We start from the raw sequence: 20,674 nt of genomic DNA, 5'->3' as shown, positions 1-20,674 counted from the left end.
TGACATTTCTTGAGAAGCTCAGATCACTTGTTCAATGCTCTGCAGTTGGCCAATATACCTGTACTGGCAATTGTTTCGAAAAGCTTTTATACAGAGAGCGGAGATCAACTGGGACACTGAGCGCGAACATCCTCTAATTTATAGTACATCAGTCACAACCCATTGAACAAACACTTACAGAGAATAATCATTATTTATTGTGCTATCGTGGAATATATTTCACTCCTGCGATTTGTAAAGCACGCGTTTTTTAACTTGTCTGAATAACTGGTTGCTATCAATCTTTCTTGATATGAGATTTCGGTTCCTTGTGCAATACATTCTTTGGGTTCGATATTATTTAGGATATGGAAATGGTACGTCCAAATAAACTACCTTTATGCATTTGGTGCAGTACATGGTCTGGTGTAGCCATAACATAGGGTGTAATTTTGCAGTTAAAATTAGTTTGACTACATAGAGGGGACAGAACCACGTCGTCTTCTTTCCTCTCAGTTGCGTAATTCCAGAAAATGAAGATGGCGGCGCGATGCAGCTTGCAGCGGCCACTCCGGAGCTGATTATCAGTTATTTGTGAAGTGGGGTGCCGTGCATAATCAAAATCGATTGAAAACGGATGTGGGAGCACGGAGAAACATCGGGAAATCTCCAGGAAGACCTTCTTCGTAGCTGCTGCTGCTGTGAGGTCCGGAGCTCTGCTGGGAAGAACAGGCCCTCCCAGTCCTCGGGGTCGCGTTGCCGACGGCCGTTGGCGGGGCCGTCTTAATACGCTCGGCAGAGGATGGTGCTCGGAGAAGCTGTGCCGGAGGGGATGGCCGTAGGCTCGGAGGTTCGACGAACTTATTTTGAACTTACAGTCCTTTAACATCTTTGGACTATTTTTACTGTGCCCATGATCTTTTTTTTATGCTATTGTTTGCCCTGTTGTAACTATGTGGTTTTGTGCAGGTCTTGTAGCTTTAGTTTTTCGTCTGGTTTGTCTGGTGGATTTGGAGCTCCTTTCCGGGGAACGCGCTAAGACGGCAGCGCGATATTAATACGCAGCAGCCTCTCCGGACTCTGGATTGGGGATTGCCAAATGTTATGTGGATTTTCTGGTGTAGCCTGTTTTGTTATATGCTTTTGGCTTGAACATCGAGCCAGGACTCCGCCTTCAACTCAGGCACTGAGTCGGGACTCTTCTTTGAGGGATAGACACGGACACTGGGCATGAACATCCAGCCAGGACTCTGCCTTTAACTCACCCCTGGCAGTTTGACCTTGCCTAGACCCAGTCTGGTGAAGGAAGGTGAATTGCCAGGACTCTGATGCGGGCTAGATTGTAGCTGGCTTGTGGTAGTAACAGCGACTTGCTAATACTTCTTAACACTCTCGCCCCGAGTGGCTAAAGCCAGGGACTTATAAGCTGCCAGTTCGGGTCGAGAGTAGATTACCCTAATGGCCAAGCTCAAGGGACACGTGAAACGGAATTAGAAGGGAACAAGGTCCGGATCATAACGCAACCTAACTAAATTTAAAGGGGAACCGATCCGGACCATGATAATGACATGATGTGGAAGGAAGGATTGTTAATTAAACTACACAAGATGGGGGTTGGTGGGAGAGTTATTTTAATTGGATAAAAGGCTTTTTGTTTCGTAGGAAAATTCAAGTTTGGATTGGGTCAGAATTATCAAATCAGTACATAGTGAGAAATGGAACACCTCAAGGTAGTGTGATGAGCCCGTTATTTTTCATCATTATGATCAATGATGTCTTCGCAAAGGTACCAGTGGATATAGGTAGTTTACTGTTTGCGGTTGATGGGGCCTTGTGAAAAAGAGGTAGGAATATGGAGCATATAATCAGGAAGCTACAAGGAGCAATTGATGAAGAGGTGAAATGGGGTTCTGATTGGGGATGTAGATCTTCAGTAGAAAAAACTCAAGCTGTTATGTTTAACCAGGAAAAGAACTGAGGTAGGGAAGAAGTTAAAGATGTATGGGATAGAATTAGAAAGGGTTGGATCATTTACGTTTCCGGGAGTTATATTTGATTTACGGTTATGGGAGCTTGTTGCGTTAAAGTAGCTACTGAGTTTTCTTCATAGAAACATTGACATTTTGGGGGCATGTGGCGTACAACGGGCGCTTGCAGACACCTTTGATACCACCTTGTCTGCCCCTAACACATCCGCGCTTTCCAATTTTCCGTCGCGGACCCAGTGCTCAATGCGCAGGCGTAAGGGTTCTCAAAATCGCGCATGCGCTCAGTAGACAAAAGGCTCTGGAGGACCGATGGCAGGTAGGAGAGCGGCTCTGGGTTGGGATTGATCGGCATCAGGGTCCAAATCCCTGTGATGCCGGACATACCGTAGCCCCGCACCCCGGGACATTTTCCGTCCTTTGCGCCTCTCTGAACTCCACGATCCATACCCGAGCCCAGGGAGCTTTTTGCTAATGAGCAAAGGTGCTGGCACCATTTCTTTGACGCATGCGCACGTTTGGACCGTGATCGTTTGTGGGGGTTTCTGTCTAAAAATAGCCAGTGCTCTCCCCACCAGTCTGTAAGGCGTGCTTGGGGAATGGGAGAGAATGGATCTCTCAAAAAACTGCCGAACTAGCTATCAATATAGTTCCGAGTTTATTTAGGATGTTGAGACTACACTCCAGTCAATGTAAATGTCAGGCAGTGTTGCATGGAAGAAAAGAACAAAATCCTTCCATCAGCTTTAGTTCTTGAAAACATTACCCTTGAGACCATAAGACATAGGAGCAGAATTAGGCTATCCAGCCCATCAAGCCTGCTCCACCATTCAATCATGGCTGATCTGGAATCCCATTCAAACCCACACACCAGCTTTCTTACCATATCCTTTGATGACCTGATCGATTAGTAAGCTATCAAATTCTGCCTTAAGTGTACCCACGGACTTGGTCTCCATAGAATCATAGAACATTTCAGCACAGAAACAGGCCTTTTAACCCTTCTTGGCTATGCCAAGCTATTTTTCTGCCTGCACCTGGCCCATATTCCTTTATCCACTTCTCATCCATGTACTTGTCCGCAAGTTTTTCTTAAATGTTAGAAGTGAGCCCGCATTTACCACTTCATCTGGCAGCTCATTCCACACTCCCATCACTCTCGGTGTGAACCCCCCCCCCCCCCATGTTCCCTTTAAACTTTTCTCCCTTCACCCGTAACCCATGTCCTCTGGCTTTCTTCCTCCCCTAGCTGATGCACCATTAATAACTCTCGGAGACAGGAAGTGAACGACAGGCTTTTATTAACAGCAAAAAGGGAGCATGACATCTCGGAGACTGAGGGAAGAGCAGTGCCCCAATCGCCTTTATACAGGGGTCTGTGGGAGGAGCCACAGGAGCAGTCAGCAGAGGGGCGTGTCCAGACAGGTATACGTAGTTTTCCACATTCACCACCCCTTTGTTTTAAAAGAGAGTCCCCACGGGGCGAAGTTTCTTACAAGTATATTTACAGGTTAAGTCTATCAGGCGGTCAAGTCTTTCGCTGCGATCTACGTAGCACCAGTGGTGATTGCACTGGTGATGGTGGTTGTGCTGGCTCTGGCCTGACTTGAGGTGCCAGCCCATTAGGCATTAGTAATCCCTCATGCGTGTGTGTGGCGCCCGGTATGGGAGTGTCATGAGGAGTCTGTGTAGGGCTTGGCATGCGCGGTGTCTCGTGGGTATATACATCGGTGGGTACGGGGTTCATTGTCACTGTGGAGTGTTCAGGGTAGGGGTCTGGTGCTTCTGTGGGCACCAGGTCACGTATGGAGACCGTGTCCTCCCACCCATCAGGTAAGACCATGTAGGCATACTGGGGGTTCGCATGAAGTAGGTGAACCTTCTTGACCATCGGGGAGTATTTATTGCTCGTCGCATGTTTCTGGAGCAGCACTGGCCCTGGGGATGTCAGCCAAGCTGGTAGGGTGGTCCCAGTGGCAGACTTCCTGGGAAAAGAAAAGAGTCGTTCATGCGGGGTGGCATCGGTGGATGTGCATTACAGGGAGTGGATGGACCGGAGTGCCTCGGGGAGGACCTCCAGCCAGCGAGAGACCGGCAATCCCTTTGACCTAAGGGCTAAGAGTGTGGCCTTCCACACAGTGGCATTCTCCCTCTCCACCTGTCCATTCCCCCGGGGATTATAGCTCGTGGTCCTACTTGTAGCAGTACCCCTAGCCAGCAGGTACTGGCGCAGCTCGTCACTCATAAACGAGGACCCTCTGTCACTGTAGATACAGCAGGGATATCCAAACAGAGTGAAGAGCTGGCGCAAGGCTTTTATGACGGACGTGGCAGTGGTATTGGGGCAGGTGATGGCAAAAAGGAACCGCGAGTGCTCGTCAATTATGTTAAGAAAGTACACATTGCGGTCGATGGAGGGAAGGGAGCCCTTAAAGTCGACACTCAGTCGTTCAAAGGGGCGGGTGGCCTTGATAAGTTGTGCCTTTTCAGGATGGTAGAAGTGCGGTTTGCACTCAGTGCAGACTTGGCAGTCCCTGGTCATCGTCCTGATTTTCTCAAGTGAGTAAGGCAGGTTCCGGGCTTTCATGAAATGGAATTTTATCAGGTGACCCCCAGGTGGCAAAGATCTGCATGGAGGGCATATAGCTGGTCGAGCTGCGCGCTGGCACACGCTCCCTGGGATAGGGCATCAGGGGGCTCATTGAGCCTTCCAGGCCGGTACAGGATGTCATAGCTGTAGGTGGAGAATTCTATTCTCCACCTCAAAATTTTTTCACTTTTGATTTTGCCCCACTGTTGGTTGCTAAACATGAACACAACTGAGCGCTGGTCAGTCGGCAAGGTGAACCTTTTGCCGGCGAGATAGTGCCTCCAGTGCCTAATAGCTTCCATTATGGCCTGGGCTTCTTTCTCCACCACAGAGTGCTGAATTTCAGGGCCTTGGAGGGTACGAGAGAAGAATGCTACCAGCCTTCCTGCATGATTGAGGGTAGCAGCCAGCGCGGTCAGAGGCATCACTCTCTACTTGGAAGGGAATGGTCTCGTCCACTGCATGCATCATTGCGTTGGCAATGTCCCCTTTAATGCAGCTGAAGGCTGCGCGGGCCTCGGCTGAGTGGGGAAATGTGGTGGACTTGACCAGGGGGCGGGCCTTGTCTGCATAGTGAGGGACCCGTTGGGCGTAATAGGAAAAGAAGCCCAGGCACCGTTTGAGGGCTCTGAGGGTGGTGGGAAGAGGGAGTTCCAACAGGGGGCGCATATGGTCGGGGTCAGGGCCAATGACCCCGTTCTCCACGACATACCCAAGTTGGGTGGTTCCAAACACACACTTGTCCATGTTATAGGTAAGGTTAAGAGCTTTGGCCGCTTGGAAAAATTGTTGGAGGTTGGTGTCATGATCCTGCCAGTCATGACCGCAGATGGTGATGTTATCCAGATATGGGAACGTGGCCTTCAGTTGGCACTGGTCCACCATCTGGTCCATTTCCCTCTGGAAGACAGAGACACCATTTGTGACACCGAAGGGAGACGTGCAGGAAGTGATAGAGCCTGCTGCCCGCCTCGAAGGCGGTGTAGGGGCGGTCCTCTGGGCAGTTAAGGAGCTGATGGTGAGCGGATTTTAGGTCTATGGTCGAGTACACTTTGTACTGAGCTATCTGCTTGACCATATCCACGATGCGGGGTAGGGGGTACGCGTCAAGCTGTGTGAACCTATTGATGGTCTGGCTATAGTCCATGACCATCCTATTTTTCTGCCCGGTCTGAACAACGACCACCTGGGCCCTCCAAGGACTTGTGCGTGGCTCAATGATCCCCTCCCTGAGTAGCCACTGCACCTCCGACTTAATGAAGGCCCTGTCCCCCGCGCTGTGTCTCCTGCTTTTAGTTGCCACAGGTTTACAGTCAGGGGTCAGGTTGGCGAACAGCAGTGGTGTTGGGATCTTGAGGGTGGAGAGGCTGCAAGTGGTGTCAGTAGCACGGCTGTTGGCATGGTGTTGGGTGGGATCGGTGTGTGTGTGTGTGTGTGTGTGGTCAGTAGCGGGGTATGTGATGAAGTCCCACAGAACTGAGGATTTCTGACAGTGATTGGTGGGTGGGCCCCATCATGCGCCATTGTCACACTTTACAGGTGGCTCTGGAAGTTGAGCTCCAATAGCACAGGGGCACACAGTTAAGGCATGACCAGTAATGTAAAGTCCCGATATTCTGTGCCCTGCACCACCAGTGTCGCTACACAACCCCCCCCCGGATGTCTGTGGAATGCAATCCAGAAGCCATGGTGCCCCTCTGGCTTACCGGCCGTGTCATGTGTCCGCAACGTTGCACCGTGTCCAGGTGAATAAAACTCTCAGTGCTGCCCGTTTCAAACAGACAACTAGTCCACCAGGATGCCCATCATTGACCTTGTGAGCTGGTGTGGAGCGCTTTGGTTGAGGATCACAGAGGCCAGAGTTGAATCGCCGTCTTTGTGCCCGGTAAGTCGGAGGCGGGGTGAGGTGGCGCCGACAAAGATGGCCGCCCCCATGCTTCGCACGCGGTGGGCAGGCAAGATGGCGGCTACCAAGATGGCGACCCCCATGTCTCGCACGCGGCGCTGCTTGACCCCGCTCATGGTTTGGACTTACTGGCCTTGGCGAAGTGGCCTTTCTTGCCGCAGCTGGAGCAGATAGCTTCTCGGGCCAGGCAGCGTTTTCGGAGGTGCTTTTTGAGTCCGCAGAAGTAACACTGCGCGGACTTGTGACTGGCAGCAGCCGTGGTCGACTCGCTGGCGGGTTGCGGGGACCACGGACTCGCGACTGGCAACAGCCAAGGTCGATTCGCCAGTGGGTTGCGGTGTCTGTAGCATCCATGAGGCCGGCAGGAGATCACGCACCTGGACAGCGTCAGAGTTGTGCAAAGCGGCCTCCAGCGTGTCGTCCAGCTCGATCGCCGAATGTAAGGTAGGATTGGTGTGTTCAGCAGCTGCTGGCGCACGTACACTGACCTGATCCCCGTAACGAAGGCGTCTCTCACTATGAGTTCTGCATGCTGTTCCGCCATCAGCCCCCTGCAATCGCAGGCCCACACAAGTGTCTAGGGCCCGGACAAACTCAGCGCTCGACTCTCCGGCCCGCTGCCGCCATGTCGCTAAGTGATGTCTTGCGTAGACGGTGTTCACCGGCCGCCAGTATTGTCTTTTGAGGGCATCCTGGAGAGGAGAACCTTGCACATCATGGCAGGGTCGGTCACATGAATCTCCTCCAGGTACGATTCAAAGCATGCTAGCCAGAGCATTGAAAATTGAAGCACCATCAATAACTCTCGGAGACTGGAAGTGAACGATAGGCTTTTATTAGCAGCAAAAAGGGAGCATGACATCTTGGAGACTGACGGAGGAGCAGTGCCCCAATCACCTTTATGCAGGGGTCTGTGGGAGGAGCCACAGGAGCAGTCAGCAGAGGGGTGTGTCCAGACAGGTATACATAGTTTACCACACTATCCTCAGTGGAAAAAGCCTGCTTGCATTCACTCTATCTATACCCATCATAATTTTAAATACCTCTATCAAGTCTCCCCTCATTCTTCTACGCTCCAGGGAATAAAGTCCTAACCTATTCAACCTTTCTCTGTAACTCAGTTTCTCAGGTCCTGGCAACATCCTTGTAAACTTTCTCTGCACTCTTTCAACCTTATTAATATCCTTCCAGTAATTTGGTGACCTATGCAGAGCATAAACACAGGTTTACTACTTTGACAAAAAATTATCTCTGTTCTAAAGGGTCACTCCTCAATTTTGAGGCTGTGCCCGCTAGTTCTGGATACCCCCACCAGAGGAAACATCCACCCTATGTATTGTTTTCAAGATTCAGTAAGTTTCAATGAGATTCCATCCCCCCCCCACACCCTGGTCCACAGACTTCTAAATTCCAGTGAGTACAGGCCCAAAGCTGGCAAACGCTCAGATGTTAGCCCCCTCATTTCTGGAATCATCCTCATGAATCCCTGCTGCACTTTGTTCAACCTCCTCTTGTTCTGAGCCATGAGAACATGTTTTGTCCATTCTGTCTGGGTACATAATGATATCAAACACCTTTGTCCTGGGCTTCAAATGACCTGTAGCTTTCACTTCATAGAAGTGTCGCACTCCAATGAGAAAGGCTACTGCCCTTCCCTTCATATTCATTGGCATAACCATGGATGAATTCACCACTGTCAGTCACCTGGAGGAGGTGGGGTCAGAGTATTTAGGAAGTCTCCAGGAGCAGCTACATAATACCATGTGCTGTGTAGAGCAGCGACCAATCAGAGATCGGACGTGGGAGAAGACAGCTCACTTAGTTTTGCCGATTGAGTAGAAAAGGCATTAACTCGTGGCAATTTGGTGCTTTGAGCAGCAGACAATCAGCGTTCAGGATTGTTAGGCATGAGGAAATTAAAATAAGGCAGGGGCAGGTGAGCAACCACTGTTGGAGTGGTCAGTATTAAAGTGGGAATTTTGAGGCATTAGCTCATCGGCTTCAGAGAGGAGAGGCTTCAGTCAGAGAAGGTTTGTAGAAATTTCCCCCCCAGTTTATTGTTTTTCCTTCTTTATCTTTGCTCAGTTAGAACAGAAGGAATGCCAGGCAGGATATTCAAATGCTCCTCTTGTGGGATGTGGGAAATAGACAATAGACAATAGGTGCAGAAGTGGACCATTCGGCCCCTCGAGTCTGCACCGCCATTCTGAGATCATGGCTGATCATTCACTATCAATACCCAGACCCTGCCTTGTCCCCATATCCCTTGATTCCCCTATCCATCAGATATCTATCTAGCTCCTTCTTGAAAGCATCCAGAGAATTGGCCTCCACCGTCTTCCGAGGCAGTGCATTCCACACCTCCACAACTCTCTGGGAGAAGAAGCTCTTCCTCAACTCTGTTTTAAATAACTGACCTCTTATTCTCAATCCATGCCCTCTGGTACTGGACTCTCCCAACATCTGGAACATATCTCCTGCCTCAATCCTATCAAATCCTTTAATTATCTTAAACATTTCAATCAGATCCCCTCTCAATCTCCTCAATTCCAGCGTGTACAAGCCCAATCTCTCCAATCTCTCTGCGTAAGACAGCCCTGCCATCCCAGGAATCAACCTAGTGAATCTACGCTGCACTTCCTCAATTGCCAGAATGTCCTTCCTTAAACCTGGAGACCAAAACTGTACACAATATTCCAGGTGTGGTCTCACCAGGGCCCTGTACAAATGCAAAAGGACATCCTTGCTCTTGTACTCAATTCCCCTTGTAACAAAGGCCAACATTCCATTTGCCCTCTTCACTGCCTGTTGCACTTACTCATTCACCTTCATTGAGTGGTGAACTAGGACTCCTAGGTCTCTTTGCATTTCTCCCTTACCTAACTCTACACTGTTCAGACAATACTCTGCCCTCTTGTTCCTGCTTCCAATGTGGATAACTTCACATTTATTCACATTGAATGACATCTGCCAAGTATCTGCCCACTCACCCAGCCTATCCAAGTCTCCCGGTATTCTCCTAACGTCCTCTTCGCATGTCACACTGCCACCCAGTTTAGTATCGTCAGCAAACTTGCTGATATAGTTTTCAATGCCCTCATCTAAATCGTTGACATAAATCATAAAGAGCTGTGGTCCCAATACAGAGCCCTGTGGTACCCCACTAGTCACCTCCAGCCAGTCCGAGAAACACCCATTCACTGCTACCCTTTGCTTTCTATCTGCCAACCAGTTTTCTATCCATGTTGAAACCCTGCCCCCAATGCCATGAGCTCTGATTTTACTCACCAATCTCCTATGTGGCACCTTATCGAATGCCTTCTGAAAATCTAGGTACACAACATCTACTGGCTTACCCTCGTCTAACATCCTTGTTACACCCTCAAAAAACTCCAACAGATTAGTCAAGCATGATTTGCCCTTGGTAAATCCATGCTGGCTCGGCCTAATCCTATTTCTGCCATCAAGATGTGCCACTATTTCGTCCTTAATAATGGACTCAAGCATCTTCCCCACGACTGACGTTAGGCTAACAGGGCGATAGTTCTCCATTTTCTCCTTCCCTCCCTTCTTGAAAAGTGGGATAACATTAGCCACTCTCCAATCTTCAGTAACTGACCCTGAATCTAAGGAACATTGGAAAATGATTACCAATGCATCCACAATTTCCTGAGCCACCTCTTTTAGAACCCTCGGATGCAGACCATCTGGACCCAGGGATTTATTAGCCTTCAGTCCTACCAGTCTACTCATCACAGTTTCTTTCCTAATGTCAATCTGTCTCAATTCCTCTGATATCTTATGACCCTGGCCCATCCATACATCTGGGAGATTGCTTGTGTCCTCCCTGGTGAAGACAGATCTAAAGTACGCATTAAATTCTGTTGCCATTTCCCTGTTTCCCATAACAATTTCTCCCAATTCATTCTTCAAGGGGCCAACATTGTTCTTAACTATCTTCTTTCTCTTTACATAGCTAAAAAAGCTTTTGCTATCCCCTTTTATATTCCTGGCTAGAATGAGCTCATACCTGATTTTTTCTCTCCGTATTGCTTTTTTAGTTAAGATCTGCTGTTCCTTAAAACTTTCCCAATCATCTGTATTCCCACTCATCTTAGCCCTGTCATACTTCTTTTTCTTTAATGCTATACAATCTCTGACTTCCTTTGTCAACCACTGTGGCCCCTTCCCCCTCTTTGAATCCTTCCTTCTCATTGGAATGAACTGCTTTTGCATCTTTTGTATTATGCCCAAGAATATCTGCCACTGCTGATCCACTGTCTTTCCTGCCAGGGCATCCGCCCATTTAACTTTGGCCAGCTCTTCCCTCATGGCTCCATAGTCTCCTTTATTTAATTGCAACACTGACACCTCTGATCTGCCCTTATCCCTCTCAAATTGTAGATAAAAACTTATCATGTTATGATCACTACTTCCTAATGGCTCCTTTACTTCAAGATCACTTATCAATTCCTGTTCATTACACATCACCAAGTCCAAAATAGCCTCGTTCCTGGTTGGCTCAAGCACAAGCTGTTCCAAAAATACATCCCTTAGACACTCCACAAACTCCCTATCCTGGGGTCCAGCACCTACCTGATTCTCCCAGTTCACCTGCATGTTGAAATTTCCCATAACGACTGCATTACCTTTAGCACATGCCAATGTTAACTCCGTAATCAACTTGTACCCAATATCCACGCTACTGTTTGGGGGCCTGTACACAACACCCATTAGGGTCTTTTTACCCTTACTGTTCCTCAGCTCAATCCACACAGACTCTACTTCCCCTGTTCCCAAGTCACCTCTTGCTAAGGACTGAATCTCATTCCTCACCAACAGGGCCACCCCACCCTCTCTTCCCATATTTCTGTCTCTACGATAGCACGTATACCCTGGTACACTCAATTCCCAGGCCTGATCCTGTTGCAGCCATGTCTCCGTTATCCCAACAATATCGTAGTTCCCCATTTTCATCTGAGCTTCAAGCTCATCTGTCTTATTTCTGACACTACGCGCATTCGTATAGAATTCTGAGCCCATTCCTCCTCTCTTTGCTTAAAACACTGTCTACTGTACCTAACCCAGCTCCTTGAACTTCCATCGGGCTAATTGCACCCTGAATTTTGATGACCTTCTCAAGATCAACCAAACCTTCTACACATTTAACCCCATGCTCCTTCTGACCAACCCTCTGGATCTGGATCCCTGCCCCCTGCACATCTAGTTTAAACACCCCCCCCCCCCCCCCCCCCCGAGCAGCACTGGCAAACACTCCTGCAAGAATGTTAGTACCCCTCCGGTTCAGATGTAGACCGTCCCTTCGAAACAGATCCCAATGTACCTGGAACAAAGACCAATTATCCAAAAACCTGAACCCTTCCTTCCTACACCGTGCTCTCAGCCTCGTATTGATGTGCATAATCATTCTTATTCTTCGCCTCACTTGCACGTGAAAGGAGGGACATTTCTGGCCCCCTTTCAATGGAAAAAGCCTATCCACGTCAGTTCTATCTATCCTCCTCATAATTTTAAATACCTCTATCAAGTCCCCCCTCAACCTTCTACGCTCCAAAGAAAAAGACCTAACTTGTTCAACCTTTCCCTGTAACTTTGGTGCTGAAACCCAGGTAACATTCTAGTAAATCTTCTCTGTACTCTCTCTATTTTGTTGACATCTTTCCTATAATTTGGTGACCAGAACTGTACACAGTACTCCAAATTCGGCCTTACCAATGCCTTGTACAATTTTAACATGACATTCCAACTCGTATACTCAATACTCTGATTTATAAAGGTCAACATACCAAAAGCTTTCTTCACCACCCTATCCATATGAGATTCCACCTTCAGGGAACTATGCACCAGTATTCCTAGATCACTCTGTTCTATTGCATTCTTCAATGCCCTACCATTTACCATGTATGTCCTATTTGGATTATTCCTACCAAAATGTAGCACCTCACACTTATCAGCATTAAACTCCATCTGCCATCATTCAGCCCACTCTTCTAACTGGCCTAAATCTCTCTGCAAGCTTTGAAAACCTACTTCATTATCCACAACGCCACCTACCTTAGTATCATCTGTGTACTTACTAATCCAATTTACCACCCGATCATCCAGATCATTAATATATATGACAAACAACATTGGACCCAGTATAGATCCCTGAGGCACACACTAGTCACCGGCCTCCAACCTGACAAACAGTTATCCACCACTACTCTCTGGCATCTCCCATCCAGCCACTGTTGAATCCATTTTCCTACTTAAATATTAATACCTAACGATCTAACCTTCCATGCGGAACCTTGTCAAAGGCCTTACTGAAGTCTATATAGACAATATCCACTGCTTTACCCTCATCAACTTTCCTTGTAACCTCTTCAAAAAATTCAATAAGATTTGTCAAACATGACCTTCCATGTACAAATCCATGTTGACTGTTCCTAATCAGACCCTGTCTATCCAGATAATTATATATGCCATATCTAAGAATACTTTCCATTAACTTACCCACCACTGACATCAAACTGACAGGCCTATAATTGCTAGGTTTACTCTTAGAACCCTTTTTAAACAATGGAACCACATGAGCAATACGCCAACCCTCCGGCACCATCCCCATTTCTAATGACATTTGAAATATTTCTGTCAGGGTCCCTACTATTTCTACACTAACTTCCCTCAAGGTCCTAGAGAATATCCTGTCAGGAACCGGAGATTTATCCACTTTTATATCCCTTAAAAGCGCCAGTACTTCTGCCTTTTTAATCGTCATATATCAAGTTATATGAAGCAAGGTTAGCAGAGCTGGGACTTTTCTCTTTGGAGCGTCGAAGAATGAGAGGGGACTTGATAGAGGCCTACAAGATTATGAGAGGCATAGCTAGGATGGTTAGTCAGTACCTGTTTCCCAGGGCACCAATAGCAAACACCAGAGGACATATGTACAAAATTAAGGGAGGGAAGTTTAGGGGAGACATCAGGGGTAAGTTTTTTACACAGAGGGTTGTGAATGCCTGGAATGACTTGCCAAGGATGGTGGTGAAGGCCAAAACATTAGGGGTATCTAAGAGCCTCTTGGACAGACAGATGGATGAAAGAAAAATGGAGGGTTATGGGGTAGTGTTTGGAGTTGCCAATCATACCCCTCCTGCAACCATATTTCACTAATTGCTACATCATTTTTCCAGGTATCAATCCATGCTCTAAGCTCATCCACCTTTCTTACAATGCTCCTAGCATTAAAATAAATGCATTTAAGAAATTCTCTACCTCCTGCCCTCTAACAATACAAAGAACTTTACTGTCTTCCTTCTCCCATACATCTGTTCCTACACTCTGGTTCCCCTCCCCCCTGTATCCAGTTTAAATCCACTGGAGCCTCTCTAGCAAACCTACCTGCAAGAATATTTGTCCCCTCCAGTTCAGATGTAAACCGTCCCGCTGGAACAGGTCCCTCCTTCCCTGGAAAACTGCCCAATTATCTATAAACCTGAAGCCCTCCCTCCTGCACCATGTCTTCAGCCACATGTTGATCTGCACTATCTTACTATTTCTAAACCCACCTGCACGTGGCACTGGTAGCAATCCTGAGATTGCTATCTTGGAGGTCCTGTCCTTTAACTTGGTACCTAGCTCCCTAAACTCACCTTTCAGGACCTCCTCACTCTTCCTACCCACGTCATTGGTCCCAACATGGACCACGACATCCAGCTTCTCACCCTCCCTCTTGAGAATACTGAGAACTTGATCCAAGATATCGCGGACCCTGGCACCAGGGAGTCAGCAGGCCATCCGGGATTCTCGATCACTTCCACAGAACCTCCTGTCTGTCCCCCTAACTATCGAATCCCCCACCACTACTGTCCTCCTCTTTTCCCTCCTTCTCTTCTGAGCTGAGGGTCCAGTCTAGGTGCCAGAGACGCAACCACTGCAACTTGTCCCTAGTAGGTCATCCCCACCAACAGTATCCAAAACGGTATACTTATTGTTGATGGGAACAGCCACAGGGGTGCTCTGCTCAGTCTGTCCAACCCCTTCCCTCTCCTGACAGTCACCCAACTACCTGTCTCCTGAATCCTAGGGGTGACTATCTCCCCGAAACTCCTGTTTATTTCTGCCTCTATCTCCTGAATGATCTGAAGTTCATCCAGCTCCAGCTCTAGTTCCCTAACATGGTTTGTCAGGAGCTGCAGCTGGATGCACCTTTTGCAGGTGTAGTCATCAGAGACAATTGTGCTCGCCCTGACTTCCCACATACTGCAAATGGAGCACTCAACTGCCCTAACTGCTGCCTCCATTACCTACTCCTAAACTAATTAGATTAATTAAAGGAGCTTACCCGGCCTTACCTCACCTGGAGTGAAGCTCGTACTCAACCTCTGCTCGCTTTTTAAATTCCCTTGCTGATCTGAGGCCGACCTTCATGCAGTCGTGCCCTGTTCAACCTCGCCTCTCCCTGTTCTCGCCGAAGCCTGATCGAGCCAAAGCCGTCCCACTCTGCCTCAGTCCACTCCGATGATGGCTGCTTTAACTTTGACCAAAGCTTGAATTAATACTAATGTTCACTCTGATTTTTGTTTCAACTGCTCTGCAGATCAACTATTGGTCTGAGCAGAAAATTTTTACATGTCTTGAAAACTGTGTGGCACTTTAAATAAAACTTATATAAAAGAAAATTCCATCTGTAGCAACAAAGGCTATTTGTGTGAGAGCCCTTCAGTTACTGTGCAGCCGTGCACCTGTGCAGCTTAGAGAAACAGTGAATAATCCTAATGGAGAGAGTTGAACTGAGCCAAGTGACAGATTGAAGATGAGCAGAAATGTCCCAAACTGTTGCAGACAGGAAGACTATCAAAGAATTTGATGGTAAGTCCAAATGCCTCCACTATGCCCAATTAGAAGATGGTTTATTTCTCCTACTTGGGTTGAGCCTTACTGTAACAGTGTGATGTCAGAGCATACTTTGGTGTTGTAAAATGATCTCATCTGAAACTTCACCCACTGATGTTTTTGTAAATCTTTTTACAGGTTAGAAACTGCAAAGAATTTGTGTACAGGAATCTCAAACATAACACATCTGTTTTGCTGTTTCTGTCCACACATTTGAGGAGTGAGCAGCATTTCCTCTGTAACACCAATTTCCTCTGTAAACTCTGTAACATCATCTGTAGTTATTCTTTGGAGATGAAGAATTTTCTCGTCCCAGCTGGAAATGTGCTTTGTGTCTGAAATGAAGTTTTGTGTTGTAATTCAGTGAAATCCACTTGGACTGGGACGCTGAGAACACACCAGTACTTGTTCACTAGAGATCAGTTCTTCAACTGCATTGATTGTGCAAGGGATTCACTCACTCATCCCAGCTGCTTAACTCTGGAAAGGAATTCACTCATTCATCTAACCTACTGTCACGCTAGTTAGTCTACACTGTGAAGAGACTGTTGATTTGCTCAGACTGGGAAGGAATTCACTCACTCATCCCACCTGCGACACACCAGCAACTTCACACTGGGGAGAGGCCATTCAGCTGCAGATTATGGAAAGGCATTTACTTGGTCATTACATCTGAAGGTATCGTAGTGGGTTCACCTGGGGAAAGGCCATTCACCTGCTCAGACTGTGGAAGGAATTCACTCAGTTGTGTAATCTAATGGCACACCAGCGAGTTCACACTGGGGAGAGTTCATTCGCCTGCTCAGACTGTGGGAAGGGATTCACTCAGCCATCTCAACTGAAGGTACATCAGCGAGTTCACACTGGAGAGAGACCATTCACTTGCTCAGACTGTGGGAGGGGGTTCACTCAGCTGTGTAATCTATTGCAGCACCAGTCAGTTCACACTGGGGAGTGGCCATTCACCTGCTCAGAATGTGGGAAGGGATTCACTTGTTCATCCCACCTACAGACACATCAGCGAGTTCACACTGGGGAGAGGCCATTCACCTGCTCAGATTGTGGGAAGAGATTCACTCAGCTGCCTAACCTATTGGCACACCAGTCAGTTCATACTGGGGAGTGGCCATTCACCTGCTCAGAATGTGGGAAGGGATTCACTTGTGCATCCCACCTACAGACACATCAGCGAGTTCACACTGGGGAAAGGCCATTCACCTGCTCAGATTGTGGGAAGAAATTCACTCAGTTGCCTAACCTATTGGCACACCAGTCAGTACACTCTGGGAAAAGGCCATTCACCTGCTCAGAATGTGGGAAGGGATTCACTTATTCATCCCACCTACAGACACATCAGCGAGTTCACACTGGGGAGAGGCCATTCACCTGCTCAGAATGTGGGAAGAGATTCACTCAGTCATCCAACCTTGTGGCTCACTACCGAGTTCACACTGGGGAGAAGCTGAAATAAGCTTCATGCTGAATATTTGACCATCACAGCTGCTGAGTTCAGAGGCAAGTTTTAAAGTGACTCTTGCTGATCATGACAGCCAGTTCTGCACCTTGGTTTCTAGGCTTGGAAGGAGTGTCTTCTGCTAATGTCCATCTTTATTGGGACTTGAGTTTAATATTCTGGATCTGTGATGACCAAATCAGTTCTGTTTTAAACTCTGTCTCGGGTTCTTAGTGAATCTATAACACACTCAGTGTACAGCTAGGAGTGAACTCAGGCCAGCTGGTTCCTGGCAGTGTTTCTGATCCACAACAGTCCTTTTAAATCCATCCCTGCTGTTCACCTCTCCCTCTCTCTGAGGCAATGAGTTCCAAACTGTGTGGGTGAAGAGGTTTCCCCAGAATTTCCTGCATGACTTTCTACAGACTGAAGATGAAGACAATCTGACTGCAGTTGTATCTAACATGTTCTCTGGATCAAGGAGGAATGACATTGGGAGTTAACCTACTTATTCACCGCTCATTTCAACATGCATCAATTTCAGTGCTTCTGAAGGGCTGTGTCTCACACAGCTGCGTTGTTAGAATACACAACTTCCTCTAAAGTCTGAAAGCAGAATGGAGAGCCATCAGTCAGATGTTCAATGGAACATGGTCTGAAACCAGACGGGTCAGCAGGGGGCAGAGCCTGGGGCGCTGGACAGTGGTCAGGGTAAGGACATATGATGAGGAACAAGGAATCACTGGGGGGGCGGAGGTTGCAGCAACATTTGTAAGCTGATTTGGTTGACTTTGGTGACACAAACAATGCCTGTTGTGAGGCGTTCCATTGGTCGAGGAACATGTGTGTTTGGAATGGGTTTAACTGATAGTTCATGCTTGTTAATCCTGTAGTAATCATATCTGGATGGTTATTGATCTATCAACAGTAATGTATTAGTTGCATATAATTTATAAACTAGGACTCAAACTAGATTAGGCTTGCATTTATAGTAAGGCATTCATATCTTTTATGAGTTTGTATTTTAAAGCAAAATTTTGGCAAATGATATTTGCCACTTGATTGTGTCTGTGAAAGTACTGAGATGTAGTTAAACTTTTTCAGGATCCTGTATTGTGTTGGATTGTCTCTGGTTTTTCTTGGCATTGTCTGCATGTATTGTCTTGAATTTGTTGGTATTTTATTATACATTTTTGATACCTTTTTGTGTTAACCACCTGTGTATTTCCACAAAGAACTCCTCTTTTCTGGGAAGAGGCTGCAACTCTAAGCCAAGTATTTGATGCTTCCTTGTCAACATCTCTTCGTTAATTTTTCCATCTCTCATGATAATGTATTCAGTTTTCTGGATTTTATTTTCATTTAAGTTTGTTGCTGTGTATTTATCAGAATTGTATATGCTGGCATGGAGTGCTGAGTTCTGCTTTTGTTGATGAAAATATATCCTTAAAAGTTTTATCTGACTCCTGCATAATTTTTTTTGTTATTCCTCTTCTTAACAGGTGGTGTTAATCTTAGTGTTTTCGAGTGTACATAGTTTTTTGTAAAACCTGTCATTTCTGTTTTTAGTTTACTCTGTAAATTTTCCAAATCAGAATTGGGCAGAGTTAAAGTATTAAGCTAAATTATTATTAATAATAATATTGTTATTAAAAGCCCCTGGTGCAGTTATATACATGTATACAGACAGTAGCCACGATGTGCAGTACAAATTATAATGAGATAAATTGTATGTAATGCCCTGATTTAAGATCATGATTTATCTTACTTTTTTGCAGATCTCAAAATGAAAATCTATATTAAAGTGTTCTCTTAATTGCATTATGCAATTGAGTATTTCATTTTTGTTGTTTAAAATAATAGTTCAGTTAATTACAGTGGGCTTGTTGTAATTAGCCAATAGGATTTCTCTTGCTAACCAATAAGATGCCCTGGAAAAGAATGGGTAGCTATTTTCTCGAGAGAGCATGGGATTGAAGAAGGAGAAAGCTGGAGAATGGAAATGGACAACAAACAGTGGAACAGCATGGTGAAACGATATCAACTCTCAATGTGGGAGAACAGATACTGATGTTCCTCATGCAGACTGTGGTGTCACGGAGAATGTTAGCTTTCAGTTAGCCAGCTAGCACACAACATTGAAGGAAGTTTTACACCTTTCTCCTTGGACGTTTGCGTGGATATTTATCTGTTTTTTTTAATTAGACTGGTTCTTTAGTGCAGAACCATTCCAGTACCGTGAGTAAATGAAGTGAAGCGATCTGGATTTATTATGCAGCAGTGAGCTCCATCAAAGACATGTAAATTTTAGACAATATGTATGTGATGGGCATTTTTGTTATTTGTTTAAAATATTTTATCAATGCAATTTCAGTCTAAATTTATACGGCTCTGAGCTAAATTATTGCTTCCTAACAGCAAATTTGCATGGGTGAGTTAGGATTCGTGCAGGTCTTAATTCCCTTACAAGAAACATTCAAATTTTTTTTTGTGTGTTTACCATATCCATCCTAGACCCGTATATTTATTGTTTTTTTTCCTATTGTTCACTATTATTCCCATGCATTGTCGAGTTATGTTACTGTTAGCTGGTATTCACAGTAAAATCTAATTTATACGAGCTTACGGTGTGATGGTTACATTTTAAGGGGCTACGTCTGTGATAGATGTTTGTGTAATCTGTTATTTGTGTTCAAGCGAATGTTACATTAGTTTTTTTTAGTACAATTTGAAGTACATCATAATTAAAGGACTGTGATATGGATGCTGCAGAGATTAAGGTTTGATGTAATAAAAGCCAAGTATCCAGTTGCAATGCTTGTGTATTGAACAATGCTTCTGTTGGTGTAGTAATGACACTTAAGTTAAAGCCTTGAATCTTGTGAAAACTCTGGGAACAGTTACACTGATTGATCACAAATTTGAATGAATCGGTTGGCATATACTTTGTGCTAATTCAGACTTCCAGTGATGTGACTCAACTCACTGTGCCTGATGTGATAGGAATAGCTGGCGAGACAGGCCCATGGCCAATTCACATGTTTAGGGTTGCACAGAATACAACTCCAGATGCTGCTCGGGGTGAAGATTTTCCATTTTAGTTAGATTCCTTTTCTTGGGAATGAACATAAATGTCTAATGTTAAAAATCTACAAAGTCCTTCAGCTGTTGATCTAAATTCTGAGCTGGTGTATACGATCACATCTCTGGTCATAAATGCCAAAGCATACCTGCTGAGAATGTTCTATGGAGCCAAGAATCCTCAGCATCCATATATGAGGTGAAAAACATTCGAGCTGGAATGACTCAGTTGACGTCTGCTAATAGAAAATAGAACAGTAGAGCACAGTGAGATGTTAAACACAGTGTTGTGTTAAACCAGCTAAAAATCAAATCAAAAACACCCAAACACTAATCACGCCTACCTGCACCATGCATGTATCCCTCCATCTTCTTTGCATGCATGTGCCTATCCAAATGTCTCTTAAAAAACATTGATGCATTTGCCTTAACCTTCATCCTCCTTGAAACTTCTACCTCTCACCTTCAATGCATGCCCTCTGGTATTAGACATTTCAAACCTGAGTAACAGATGCTCTTCATGATCATAGACACTCTAACCTTCTCATGATCTTGTCAACCTCAGCCTCCAGAGAAAACCAGCCTTTCATGATAGCAAATGCCTCATGATAGCAAAAGGCAGCATCCTGGTAAATCTCTTGTGAGCCCTCCCCAGAGCCTCCACATTCTTCCTATAGTGGGAAGACCAGAACTGTACGCAATACTCCAGATGTGGCCGAACCAAAGTTTTATGAAATTGTAACGTAACCTCCTGACTTTTGAACTCAATGCCTCGACTA

At 46.0% G+C, this 20,674-nt stretch overlaps 1 protein-coding gene across 3 annotated transcripts; it reads left to right on the top strand.

The window, feature by feature from the left end:
* The first annotated feature begins 810 nt into the window (after nt 1-810).
* Nucleotides 811-19,629, top strand: LOC132381658 (gastrula zinc finger protein XlCGF7.1-like). 3 transcript variants are annotated; one of them, XM_059951273.1, is made up of 2 exons: nt 811-829; nt 15,500-19,629. In XM_059951273.1, the coding sequence occupies exon 2, from the start codon at nt 16,119-16,121 to the stop codon at nt 16,830-16,832; it is 714 nt and encodes a 237-aa protein (XP_059807256.1). In that variant the 5' UTR covers nt 811-829; nt 15,500-16,118; the 3' UTR covers nt 16,833-19,629. The 3 variants fall into 3 exon arrangements, with proteins under 3 accessions (XP_059807256.1, XP_059807255.1, XP_059807248.1); XM_059951272.1 differs by lacking the exon at nt 811-829 and adding an exon at nt 2,264-2,283; XM_059951265.1 differs by lacking the exon at nt 811-829 and adding an exon at nt 11,728-15,337.
* The last annotated feature ends 1,045 nt before the right edge of the window (nt 19,630-20,674 follow it).

Source organism: Hypanus sabinus, chromosome 2 (genome assembly GCF_030144855.1).
Source record: "Hypanus sabinus isolate sHypSab1 chromosome 2, sHypSab1.hap1, whole genome shotgun sequence".
Taxonomy (NCBI): domain Eukaryota; kingdom Metazoa; phylum Chordata; class Chondrichthyes; order Myliobatiformes; family Dasyatidae; genus Hypanus; species Hypanus sabinus.
This window is presented reverse-complemented; position numbering and strand designations above follow the sequence as displayed.